This window comes from Nelusetta ayraudi, unplaced genomic scaffold, assembly GCF_046127955.1.
Source record: "Nelusetta ayraudi isolate G7.1 ecotype Tasmania unplaced genomic scaffold, CSIRO-AGI_Nayr_v1 ptg000011l, whole genome shotgun sequence".
In the NCBI taxonomy this organism is placed as follows: Eukaryota; Metazoa; Chordata; class Actinopteri; order Tetraodontiformes; family Monacanthidae; genus Nelusetta; species Nelusetta ayraudi.
Window position 1 is genome coordinate 2,180,001 of NW_027466061.1, and position 13,767 is coordinate 2,193,767.

Below are 13,767 nucleotides of genomic sequence, written 5' to 3' on the forward strand. Positions count from 1 at the left end.
GGGACATTGCTCTCAACAGGATATCATATTATCCTGTGCAGCCATGTGTAAAAATGCGGTGTTTAAAAATGTGCCCGATTCTGTTAGTTCTAAGTAGGTTTAATTTCCGGTGCAAAAAAAGAAAAGAAAATCTAACTAACTAAAAAAACAAGACATCAACATAATTTGTGGGGTCTGAAAAGTCTAAGAGTTCATTCTTGCACATAAATTGTGTAGACCTCTTGGATTGTTTTATGATTTGACAGTTTGTTGACAGTTCATTTGAAGAATTCTGCCTTCAAAGTTCAAAGAATTACATCATAACACTGTTGTATATATACGTATCTAATTATTCCACACTTTATTTGCTAAGTCATTTGTAAAGTAAACGAGTAATACAATGTTTTGGATGGAGTAAGAACAATAGAAATATATAGAAATATATATTTTTTTTCTACGTTTCTATATTTGTCATGGCTCATAGGTTAATGCACAACACAGAGTATTCTGTTGTTTCACAGTTAGTCAATTCAGTAAGTCTGGAATCTTTCCTGTTGATCATTCAAAACATTCAGAACAGCTATCCCCCTTTACCAATCCAGTCTCCTCTGTGAGGCGGTTTCCATTAGTAGGAACCGACCCTGTTGGGCTTGCAGTCCTTAGAGAGAAATCCATCAAGCGCGCCGTCAGTTGCCAAACGTAATCCCCGCACGTCACCGAGCACAATCAGTGTATGAAACCAGTTGAATGGTTGAACCCCGGCGGATAGACGGGGGGGAGAAGGGGGGGGGGGGGGTTAATGTCTCCTTTGACACAGCAGTCTGCCCCTCTCCTCCCAACGTGTGGTGGCAAACAGACGGGGACGTCCCAGCCCGCTCCCATCTTCTCGCACCCATATCATTTGGCGGGTGTGCACGTGAGCGTGGGGCGCTAACAGAGGGCGCGTCACGCTCCGCAGCTCTGAAATTAATAGCGGTGGGGGCCTCTCATTATGGAGAGAAGAGCTAAGACAAAGAAGTCCCGGTGAAAGAAGAGTGGATTCTTGTGCGCGATCAGTGCGAGGGAAACTGCGGGAAACACGATGATAAACTATGTGAAAGAAAAGTCCACCGTGCACGCAGCCCAGAGTGGATCGCCTGCGTCCCGCTGCACCCCCAGCGACTCGAGAGATGCCTGGGAGAGAGAGAGGAAATTGGTTGCCCCCCCCTTTAAACAGCAGCCCTGCTTTACCTTCTCGCCTTCTTATTTTCCTCCTCTTTTCCCTCTCCGTCCCTCAGGGAGGCTGGGTGAGAGCCAATCTCATTGAGAGGCAGATCAATAAAGATATATATTGTCATCTCAGCGCGCCGCCCTCTTAATCAATTAATCTATAATAGAATCCGTTCGCTGCAGCCTCTTAGAGGGGGCCCGTCGCCCCATTACCTGCAACGGGTCAGAAAAGGTGCAGAAATATAGAGGTCTCATTACCGCTAATGGGGGTGTGGGGGGGTTCTGGAATGGGTTCAAATACATGGCGGCAGATACACGTGATACGCATTTAATGGCATTCCTCAGAAACTGTGCGTGTGTTTTCACAAGGAATCGGCCGGCCCAGCGAGATAACGAGCAATAGCCGTGATGAGTTATTATATCCATGCACCACTGCATCACCAGACACAGGAACCCCTGCATTAGGCTGAGTGCGACTCTTAGGAGGTATGTGGGTGCTTGCTACACAGTAGGCTGCAGATGCTATCTTAATACACCTATTTTCTGCCAAGGCTGACTGACTGTGGCTACTTCACAAACACGGCTTTATGGTCAGCGGGTCGCATGGGCGATGCCCAGGTGTGGTGCCCCTTGTGTGGTAAATTTGAAAGATATTGACGTCATGGTAGCCAGTTAAAAAAATAAAAAAATATCCCAGCCATGTGTGAAAGACTGTTTCCCCATCGACTCTATCAGATCTAATTGTGAGCATGGAGTTTTAACTCTAATACTCTCTTGGTTGACTGTGATTTACGATCAGGAAGGAAATGCTTTTGGAGAGGATGTTAGCCATTTAACAGTGGGGCAGACAAAGAGCTCTTTTTCTTCTTGAATTATACTCGGTATTCCATATCAATTACAATTGCAACATGGACAATCTCTGGGTCCAGCAGTTCATAGGAGCCCCAAAGGATACTGCTGTTAATCTGCTATGTATGGAATTGGGGTCCAAACTGATTTTTAGTCATAGGACCCAAAATTGCGAACTGCGAAAGACTAGCGGCGCGTAACAATTTGATGTTCTTGTTGTTTTTTTTCTGACTGGCAGCCTTGAGACACAGTATACAAAATGTGTTATTGAGCGCAGTACAAAGAGAGGGGTGGGGCCTGTCCAACTTGAGCTATATGCTCAGAATTCATTTGGCTGGAGGTAACAGACACCAGTAATCATCTGTTCTGAACTAAAGGCTACACCCACAGATATGAAGTATGAACAACTGGACCATGTCCATTTCTTTTTTCTTTTTTTCAATCAATACATTCAAGGTCCCGTATTAGGTGGTTAGTCACATCTGGACAGAAAATTGTGCCATTTGACACTTAATGAATTGTAGAGCCGCAGGTTTGACCTGGGAAAATGTCTTAAAAGTAAATGATGGGAGAAAAAAAGCTCCCCAGAAAAAAATGCCTTTTAGAGACTGAAGGTCTTTTCTAGAAATTAGATCTCCTGTTGAATACTGAAATGCACGATAAGCCATTGCATCAATATAATATCCTGTATAACCCTGTTAAAGGATGTTTCAGCTATTCTTTCAGAAAAACAAAATGATAGTCTCAGTGACCAGATATAGACCTGAAATCCAAAACCCAGGCAAACCTAAAATTTATACCCCTGCCATATAAAAGTTAAGCTTTGAGAAAAGAATATGGAAAGTCGCAGACAATCGAAACCACTCCAATTAATCAGACTTCTATAGGTCATGGAGGTTGTCTTATCGCAGCTCTGCCAGGAACTATTTTAATAGTTGCGTTCTGCCAGCAGCCCACTCTCAAGTCCGTAGCAATACATTTGAATTACTGGCAAAAAAAATCCCCTCACAAAGCAAGGCCTTTGTGTGAATGGAAGGGGACATAATTCTATGATCTACGACTCAGCTGTGAGCGTGCGCCGCAGCACCGAACCACTCTGATGATCCAGTGTTGTAATTCAGTGCCTAATGTGGATAATTAGTCTAAATTCATGGAGCGCTTGATTCCACTGACAGCAGCACCAAACCTTTGACGAAGGCACCAAACTAGTAGCATCAGTCACAGGCGAAGGGAAATACATTTAGTGGAGGGCCTCATCATGTTTTATTCAATCACAGGGCAATGCTCAATTAATCAGTTTTTGCAATTAAATTAAACACTCACATGCATAATACATGAAAGAAACATCAGGGGTGTTTAAACAGTGCGTGTAGCCTGAAAACTACAACAGGCTTTGTGACGCCACTCATCTGTTTTTTGTTTTTTTATTTCAGACAATGTTTGACAGATTCTCCTCTTAGTATTCACTACCAGATGCATACCCACCATCCAATGCATTTCTATAAATGTCAAGAGCTGTGTGTTTACCAGGTCTGTCTGACCCTTAATATTTATTCAGCCTAACAGCACTCTACCCAATCACTCCTTATTGCACAATTCTGGCCTTCGGTATGTCAACTCTCATTGGATGCATTTTACCACATCTGCTGGCACGGGCTATATTGCTTTTCACTTTCCATCAAGCACAGGCAAAGGCCTGGCTCAAATAAACCCTGACATTTTGCCGCGTTGTCTGAGGTTTGCTTTTTTTTCATGCCTGAGTCATTTCCAGCGCCTGATTTGTATACATAGCACCACGGTCGGCGTGATCAAAGGTCTTTCGCATGTATGACAAATTAGCATTTGGATTCACGCTACGGCCAACCTAATTTATACCGCTGTGCTGAGATAGCCGCTTTGAGGTCAACGGTTGACAGTTGTAGCGCAGTGTACAGAGGCATGAACACACGCGACTGAGTTAGAGAGAGTGAGTTAATTGTAGTTAATAACAAAGCTCCTATTTGGCGCACTGGCCCTTTAAGGAAACGGCGCTGGGGTGGTAAAGTTGGATATAATGAAATATTTTCAAACAGGAGGCACTTCCACTACACAATAGTAGTTGCAAGACGCTGGTTATTGTGAGTCGGGCAACGGTGTGTCAGAAAAAAAGGTATTTTTACTAACAATGTTATGAATACTACTACTACTACTACTACTACTACTACTACTACTACTACTACTACTACTAATAATAATAATAATAATAATAATAATAATAATAATAATAATAGGTTGACTGTCTATGATGAATATTTAGAGGAGGTGCTGAGAAAGAAAACCTATCTATCTATCTATCTATCTTACTATCTATCTATCTATCTATCTATCTATCTATCTATCTATCTATCTATCTATCTATCTCAATTCCCTACGAGTCGTTGCAAAAAAATCTTTGCTCTTATTTTGAAAGAAAAGCCGGAACCGTCCGTCCCCGCTCTCGCTAGCATGACAGCATTGTCTTCGTGTGTTCCGGCAACCGTGTTGTTCTCCGTTGAGAGGCAGGAGCCCAGTGATTCACTACCGCGAGCGGAGCGCAGCAACGGGACGGGGACGTGCGTGGAAACGGGACACACGCCGCTCTGCGTTTACAAAGCTGGACTTCCCACCACTCGTCGCAACGGCTTTGCTCACTTCAGGATGATTTATTCCCCCCGCTCAGACAGAGACGCTTTCGACAATTTCCCACGCTCAGCGCCACAGATGTTGAGACGGGACTGAGTGACGGACTGACGGGACGCTGCCACTCAACAGCCGCCTCTCCTCTCATCACTTGCGGCTTGCGTTTTGCGGAGCGACCGTTGGATTACTTTAAGGGAAGGTGCCTTAAAAAAAAAAAAAAAAAAGTTGCTCCGGGTTGTTTGAACTTCTTGTCCAGTTTCCCCGGCGGCTGACATGCTGTCCGTGGAGTTTGATGCAGTTGGCAGAGATTTGATCCCGTAGACCGGGCAGTGTGTTTGGATATACCGCCGCTGCTGGACGGACCCGTGCCTGGCCGTGTCCACCGATGAACAACCCCGCCGCATAATGGAGTACCACCAAGCCCTGGTCCCCTTAGTGTTGCTTTTATTTGCGCTCAGAACTCTGGCATATGGTAAGTTTAAATTGGCATGAGGCTTTCGGTTGCTGTGGGTCATGTTTGCACAGATGGAGCCCACGGGCGGCATGTCGGTGGCTCCCAAACTGCATGGCTCCTGCAGACTCCCGTGGGCTCTGTGAGGGTCCAGATAAATATAGAGAAATACAATTGTGAATTGTAGTATCTAAAAAAAAATTGCACTAGTAATTTTATACGGTCTTAAAAAATAAATCAATAAATCACTTTGAGATCCATTTGAAACGCATGTGTAAACTCCTCTGTGAGACTGTAGTTTCAAGTGAGCCTCCAGGATGATGAAGGCCACTTCAAACCAGCAGATATTTAAGTAGCCCATATGCAGCTTATCTGTCCGCCTTGCCCAGGGGACTGTGGATTCACACCAGCATCTGCTCCCCACTGAAATGTGACTTTGCTGCGAATGAAGCCTTGCTCATTTATCTCTGTTATTATGGCCATTAGGCGGAAATGCGCATTTTGAAAATGCAAGTGTGGTGGAACTGGTGAGAAGGGTTTCTTTCCAGCGATGCAGCAGCACCGAGTACGCATTGCAGAGCTGGGAGTTTGATTTCCTTCCTGTGGACAACAGTGCTAAAAAATGTATGATTTCTCTTTTGCAGTTGTATGTTTGGGGTAAAAGCCCTCACCAGATGCTGCATGTTAAATGTTAATCTCTTTTTCCATTTCCATCTGCACTGTCGGTGCACTATGCCGACTCTGGACTCCATTAGCCATTTCCACTGCACAAACTTTTTTTTGAGTGTCTTCGGACTTCAGGAGGAAGTTGTTTGCACCACAGGGTTGACAGTTTACGTTTAGTTCCATTGAAGAGTTATTTATTTTTGCCTGACTTTAAGTGCCTCGCTAAAGGGGTTGCACTTTTCTTTACTTCTTTGATTAAACAACATTTAGGAGGAACTAAAAGGCCAAGTCTTGTTCGTTTTTTTTTGGGCTGAATTTGACTTGGATCTTCCTATGAATATGTTGATTTTTAGCGATTTGGAGGAAGTTATGATTCTAACTGAAGTTACACTCCAAACACTGGAGGGGTTGATAGATAAAGGTGTTTGTTATTAACGCTCAATTGTCTTCAACCTGCATGCACTTTCAGCCTCGACACATCTGTTTCGAAAGCTGTACATTCACCCTGACACGTGTTCGTCTATTAAATACATTATATGGATCAAAAGCAGGACACCTCAGTCAGGGTTCTACTCTACCATGCAGACTGAGTCATCGCTGGCTTGATGAAGCCCAGCTGAGTTGAGGCCACACGCCGGATCGCTGGTCCTCCATCAATCACAGATGAGCCGCTTGCAAATTGTTTCCATCGGGCTCCTTATCGACGCGCAGTGCAGCATGTCAGCGCGTCACAGGCCCAAGGTTGCCGCCTCCGCCGCAGAAGAGCAGTTTTATTCCCACCGCAAGTGGGACGTTCCAGTTTGTGACAGTGTGGTGTCTGTGGGCTCGGACCTACTGCTGGGACTCTCTTTTTCCCCGCCGCCGTAAACACCGGCTATGAAACCACATCACATGGGCTCGCCGTCTGTGAAAGTGACTCCAGATGCTCCGCTTGGATTACCACGTCTGGGTCAGCGCTACTTATTCTCACTTCAGCGAAACAGCCCGGGAGTTTTGCTGCAAAAGAAGAGCAGCCGCGTTACCACGTTATAGATCTGCCCAAATTTGCAGCTTCGCCAAAGATATTTAGATGAAAGCATCGGATCGGGACGCGGCGTCGAGAAGAGAGGGAGCCTGACGTGATATGAAAAGTCAACCTCAAGGCTTTGATTGCTTTTTTTTTTTTGTTCTCCATATCTCAAGAGGCATCGCTCTGATCTTCAGAGTGTTTGCCCAGTAAGTTGACACCGGGGCTTCGCACTGCTGTTGTCACTCATCTCTGCCACCATCAGTCAACACGGCACTCTCCCCCCAACAACCCGTCAACGGGCCATATGTCTGACGAGCCCTCCTCCGAAGAGAGCGGCTTGAAAAACATCTGCCCCCGCCGCCTCATCAATGTACCCACACGGCCCGGCCATCGCAGCCAGGCAAAACCTTCAGCCCGACAGCGTCGTCGCAGTCAGTCAGTACCGAGGAGCTCATCAAAATCATCAACGATCATTAAATGATCCCATTGTTTTAAGTCCTTTCTTCCCATTTGTATTTAAGACCCGTTGGAAGAAAGGAGGTTTGACAGCGCCAATGGATCCCAGCAGTGTCTCTTAAATTTGGGATAAAAAAACTATCGGGCATTTTAGTCCCTTAATCCCAGTGTTGGTCTGTCAAAGTGGAACAGAAGGAACAGAGTGGCACTTGTCTTCTGCAACCGCCTGGGTGGTTTTGGGCCAGTGGTTCTGTCTGCGATCTGGTCGACTCTTCCACTCCAGTGTAACAGCTGAGACAGGAAGAGGTGCCCTGACTGAGGGTTCAGCTCGCCCAAATCACAAAGGAAAACACATCCTGTCTTTAGTGGCTTAAGGTCTCAAATGAGGCTTTGATTTCTAGAAGGTCACCCAGGTCACTGACACCAGATATAAATGAGAGCGCAGTCTTTCTTCTTACTTACTACTACGAACTTGCAGCGGAATTAAAAAAAAAAAGAGAAAAAAATTCACAGATTCATAGATAAAGATCTCATTTGGTTGTTGTTAGCCTGTTGTATAAAGTTAAATAAATCTGAGGATTACTTATATGTAGTCGCTTGTTGTTGCAGATTTTGAAACAACAGGTGCGCATCATGGAAAAGGGAAATGACTTTGCCAAATACATTACTGATAAAGACTTTGACCAACTTCCTTAATTTGAATCAGCACTTTATTTTTCTTCTGGCCTGCAGTCACTCATAGTCCATCTTTCTGACCCATTTGCAGCTTAGTTTTTTGTCCGCGGACCAATGAAAATGCTCCAGCTTCAGCATTTTCTTTTCGCCAAGTGTTCCAAAGGGGTTTTTTCTTTTCTTTTTTTCCTTTTTTTGCTTCATATTTTATAGAAACGTGGCTACACTCAGTAGTATCAGACTGTTGCGACATCCCTCATTGTGTCCCAAACAAGGGAGGAAGGAGAATGAGCAGCGGCTCAGGTTTGCCTCTTCTTTGCTATTGGCACCTTTACAGCATGTCTGTTATTTTCTGTCTTGCAGAAGAAAAAAAAACAGGACAGAGCTGTTCTTTGTAGTCATTTTTCTGAGAACAACCACGAGAACAAACACTCCCAGACTGAGCGCCTCCCTCTCTCCCCCACCTGCCTGCCCATCTGTTCTCCCACAGATCAATAGGCTGTCGATAGCTCAGCGAGGCCCCTCTATAATGTCCTCCTCAAATATGCGGTGCTCTTCCAAAAAAAATTCGGATTGTTTTTTTCTTTTAAAGTCTAAGAATAGTATTTTGAAGGCAGGTAGAGGACAACATTTTCAAGAGCATTCACATGTTAAAACTACTATCCGAAACATAGTCCCCGATATTAAATCTCTGCATGCTCAGGTAATTGAATGTCAACTGATGACATCAAAATATTGGAAGGTGAGTTTTCGGATGCTCAGCGCTGAGCAGCCACTCGCAGCGGAACCTTTGCTAACGTCATTTTTATCGACCCGAGAGTCATAACACAGTCGTTTTTATGGAGCCTTCTTGCATTATTAATTGTGCAATTGTCTGTGGTAAAGGAAAAATAACCTGTCAAGTTTTTACCCTCTAATATTTTATATGTATATAGTTCAAGTCTTGGTGCGTAGACCAACGCTTTGGCACGCCGCCCTGTCCACCCTGCACTTTCCCACCACCGATGGCCCCAAAAAAACGCAGTGGTAATGGAGCACCAGAGCCTTGGCCATCCTTTATCAGAGAAAAGCCGGATAACCTGAGCACGAACTCTTTAGCGGCGGGTGCTAACAGGACCAGTCAACTCTTCCCTCCCCTTAAAGGTCTCAAGTGTGGCCGCCTGAGGGGCTCCAGCACAATATCGCCTCAGCGCGGCACCTCAGGCTGTAGACAGATGGGTGCACCCCCACTTTCCCCCCCAGCCCGACATTAGTTCCAGTGGTTTTAAGAGGCCTGACCTCTTCATCTCTTGCCTATCAGGCTGGGAGAGACCCGGAGGGGGCAGCATTGAGGCTGCAATCGGGGGCCGCAAGGTCCCAGCGTCATCGCAGTCTCAAAAAATTTGTCAAACGATTCTAGAAAGGAAGAAAATTAGGATTCTGGCAAATATCTCGACTCCAAATATTTTTTTTTTTCGTATATGAAAAGATGACATGCACCAAATCAAAAGGCCTCCGTCACACATCGATTGCAACTGCATCTCCAAAGAGGCTTCCTGCATCCCTGCATCCTCTCTGACTGTGAGCAAATAAATACCTTTCGAAACCTTCTTCTCAAAACCTCCTTTTTTTTTTTTTACTTTACTTTTTCTTTTTACGTAATAATCAAATCAGTACTACTATCATCTTACAACGTATTATCATCACAGCTTGTGTCTCAGTCTTCGCAGGCTGCAAAGGGAGGAACGACCACACAAAATGATGTAAGACAGGAAACATTTTTAGATTTTTAGACCATTTTGTGTCACATTTATATTATTTACAGCCTTTCTGCGTTACTGTATAATAATCACAGAAGTTCATAAAACTTAATCACCACAATTTTTTTTTCTAAAGACAACAAGTAACTCAACAGAAACACATATCAGTAGGTCATCAAACATCACACATCAAAACATAGATAGAAAGTAAATTACATAAAAAACAAATGAAATTACATGTAGACATTTTGAATATCATCTTTATTATATCAAAGCATTTTAGCCAACATTATTGAATTGTATTACTCCAGTAATACAATGCTTTTACTACCATGTTATTGCTACACCTCATAGTCAGTGCCATTGCCGTTCATCAAAATGCAATATCTTGATAGAAATAATCTTTGCATGCTTGCACTGTCTAAATAAATGCCACTTTACTTGATACTTTGGACTCTTGATTTTAAAGGGGACATTATTCTTATTTATTGTTAAAACAAGGGCCTCCTTCTCTCGTTATCTTTGATTGATGATGCGAACAAGAGTCTCTTTTTAAAGCTCGACTTTGGACAAGAGCTGCTCTTAAGCCCATCAGCCTGAACCCTGAGAGTGGAGCTGCTTTTACATGAGCGGGGACACAAAATCCAGGATAAAAAAAGAGCTAAAAAGTGACATTCTAATACATATAAAGCTTAAACGCACTAAGTGCTCTGACTCGGATGAGAATGTTACATTTAGATCAAATGATGTCTTCTCTAGGCTGACTTTTAGCTGCTGGATCGTTTGGGGACACTGGCTGGGATTTATGATGACCGCAGATCTGAGTCGCCCTCAGTCGTCCTCCTTCTCAACTTAATACACAATCTGTAATCTAGAAGTTATTTTCTTTCAGTTTTCTCTATGCTCTTCCAACTTTTCTCAAGTCAAAGAACAGCAAAAGTCGCGACTCAGAAGGCAGCTGTGCCTGCTGTGACACAGTTGCAGGGCTGGTTACACAGACTCCACTTGAAGGCCTCTGACGGATAAGAGCCATGTTACAATGGATCATTTTCGGCCGCTGTATGTAGGTGACACTGTTCCGGAGGGGTTGTGACAGCTGTGCGCGCCTGATGATTTAACGTCTGAAACAGACAGCTCTTTTATTAAAAGTGACAGTCGCTGGGTAGCTGTTATTTTGTGACAGCATTGTTGATCCACAGTGAGTGATTTGACGATTTGGAGACAAAGTGAGTCTTTATTTGCGTGACCATTTGCTGGTCTTTTGTTCAAAGCTGTTTTTTGAACAAATTACACTTTGTTTGACGATGCAGAAATCCAAATAATTAATTGCATGCTGATTGGTGATTTTTTTTAATTTCTTTTTTACGTTTTCTATTTCCTACTTTGCTACGTATCATAAAATACCCCACAATTTGGCACTGGAGTCAAGTATCCTTACTGTAGATACCATGGACGTTAAATAAATCTAAAAAATGTATGTATTTTTTTTTTTTCTTTTAAACTTCCCTCTTGTGCTTTAGACGTTTTCGGAAATCCCAGTCGTGAACTTTTCCTTCCCCAGACAGACTTGTGTGATTTATGTGGGCAGACAGATAGAAGCAGATAGCAGTCAGACTGTCTGTACATGTGTTCAAGCGGGCAGAGATCTAATATGCTGCTCTGGGACAGGAAACCAATGGCATTTCCCTGCAGTGGCAAGCCTCTCCACTTGCCCTCAGAGGATTTCTAACTCACCGCTTTCAATGAAACGTGGTTCTCTGCTGTGGTTCTTGTGCACATAACGTGGCAGAACATTGACCTGCATTATGAGCCATGCAAAAAAAAAAAAAAATAGATAACGGATGGCATTCTGCCAGATGGAAAGGGGCGGGGCTCTTTGTCCATTATTGCGTTTTCACTCGATCGTATCATACCTTGCTCGATGTGACTGCACTAACCAGGACAAGCAGTGTGGTCTCTAAATAAATTAGATAAACACCTGCTCTGAAGAGGAGGAGGCTGGAATGGAGGAAGCGCTAGCTACATGATGCTGATTTGTTTCTAATTTCCATCCAAGGTGGAGTTTCGTATTGTGTGAGTTTTTGCTCAGGATTAGTGTTTTTCTTCTATGTCCAAACACTCCTTGTGGTGATTTTGTCTAGTGTCATATAGTTAGTTTCCTTTGGTGGATTGGTGGGTCAAAGTCATTGAGGAATTCATATTGCTTGTGGTTAAATGCAATCATCATTTATATTATTGTTTATTCCTGTTAGTTTCGATACGGCAAATTCCCTCCTTCATCAAAACTCTTCAAGATTTATCCAGCTTTTTGGCACATTGGTGGGGGTCGCTGCTGAACCATCTTCCAGTTATCAATATGCAAAACTGAGTCCATTTCATTTAAACTACATTGTTTTTGTCAAATACAAACAGGCAGAAGTTAAATTATGTTAACTGACTGCAAGAGCATGGAAACTACGCTGGTCTGAAGATATATATTTCCTTGCCGTGCATCATGATTACAATCGACGACTCCTGTTTCTTTGCTCCAGTGCTTTTTCCTGTTTGCTTGTCACGTCACATTAAATTCAAGTGAAGGACCAGAGTCTAGTTGCCACATACAGTTACTGTGCATGCTCTTACAGAGACGCCCCCTCCCACCACCACCACCACCAAAAAAATAAGATTTTGATGAAAACAGCTGCACATCTAAAGCAGCTTGAAGTATTTTGATGTGCAGCTGTGGACAGGAAATAAAGTTTGATTTATCGTTGTCAAAGTTTAGTTGAGCCTCCCTTCACTTTAACAGTGTCCACATTTGCAGTTTTGGATGTCAAAATCAGGCTGCAGAAGATTGACTGATGCGTCAAAATAATTAATATGACAAGTAAAGAGAAGCTGCGTCTCGACACTTGGAATAAATCAGAGCTTAATCAAGCCCTGCTTCTCTCAGCCATGTTTTCCCGGAAGTAATTTCCCATGAAATGGTCCGTTGGGCCCTTCCTGCCTGTTTTCTGCCAGTGTGGAAAAGATACCAATGTGTGCTCACTATCTCCAGCACACTGCTTCTGCTTCTGCCTTGTCAATTTTCCCCAAATGTAATGTCAACACGCTTCTCAGCTGCCTCGTCCATGCAAGGGGCCATGCTCAAAGGGAGCGTGAAACAGAGTTGTTAGTGCAAAGGGCATTTCTGTTTTTCCTTTTTGGGCTGCCTCGGGACTTTCCGCCACAGTTCATTTTAAAAGCAAAAGAAGAAGAAGAGCCAGAAGAAGCAGCTTCAGCCCCAACTCATGAATCTGTTTATAGCCCCAAGGGAGACATGATAAAAACAGCCAATTTCCTTTTGCAAAGTTGACCCTGCCCATTGAGATGCTTAGCATCAACATAGGCTCAATTAAGGAGGCCCTCTCTTTATGGCCGCCACTCTCTTTCTCATGTAAGTGCCTGGTTTTTGTCGTCCCTACAGGGGACCTCCCTCACTGCGCCGCATTTAACTTTGAATGCACATTTGCAAATCAATTCCTTTTTGGCTTTGGTGAACTTCTGGGAGAAGGAGGCATCAGCTACAAATTCCATGTGTGGAACATCAGGCTTTACAATTACATAGTAACAAAAAAAAAAACTGTTGCAAAGTTGCCAAGTTTTTAAAATGTCTTTTTTTTCCTGACACTTTAAGAACACAGACATTTTAATTTGCAAAGCTCAGTCCCAACTTTAAGTTACTCACTTTGCTGCCCAAAGTTCTGCTTGAAATGACTTTTAGGAGGTATTAACATATCGTTCTTTATTAAGTAGAATTTTGGTGGTAGGTTATCTTGGGTGCAGAGTGTAGTTTAGCTCATATTAGCCTTAATTTGAGTTGCTAAAGCGGAGCACGGCTTTAATCTGTCCTTTCTGCCCGGCACTCTCCATAAGAGTGATACGGAGTGCAGGCTTTAGATCTGCACTGCAATCCCAGCCCTTCGTCTTAAAATGAAGGGCTTTTCTCGCCTGGACTTTCAGCAGCAACACTGGAGGTTGAGTGAATCTGCATTAAGACTTTGGCTGATTTAGCCCTGTACTAATATGTAAAAATGAGGTGGATTTATAGCATGACTCAG

General features: G+C 43.5%; 1 protein-coding gene across 5 annotated transcripts in view; it reads left to right on the top strand.

Annotated features, from left to right (window-relative positions):
* The window catches only part of robo3 (roundabout, axon guidance receptor, homolog 3 (Drosophila)), a 138,554-nt gene that overhangs the window by 54,172 nt on the left and 70,615 nt on the right, over positions 1-13,767 (top strand). The window contains exon 1 of one of the 5 annotated variants that reach the window (XM_076019998.1): positions 4,576-5,167. The exons of the other annotated variants lie outside the window; for them this stretch is intronic. Coding sequence (XP_075876113.1) covers positions 5,101-5,167 — 67 coding nt within the window. The 5' untranslated portion in view covers positions 4,576-5,100. Of the gene's footprint in view, positions 1-4,575; positions 5,168-13,767 lie in introns of those variants that run through there. 5 annotated transcript variants of the gene reach the window in all.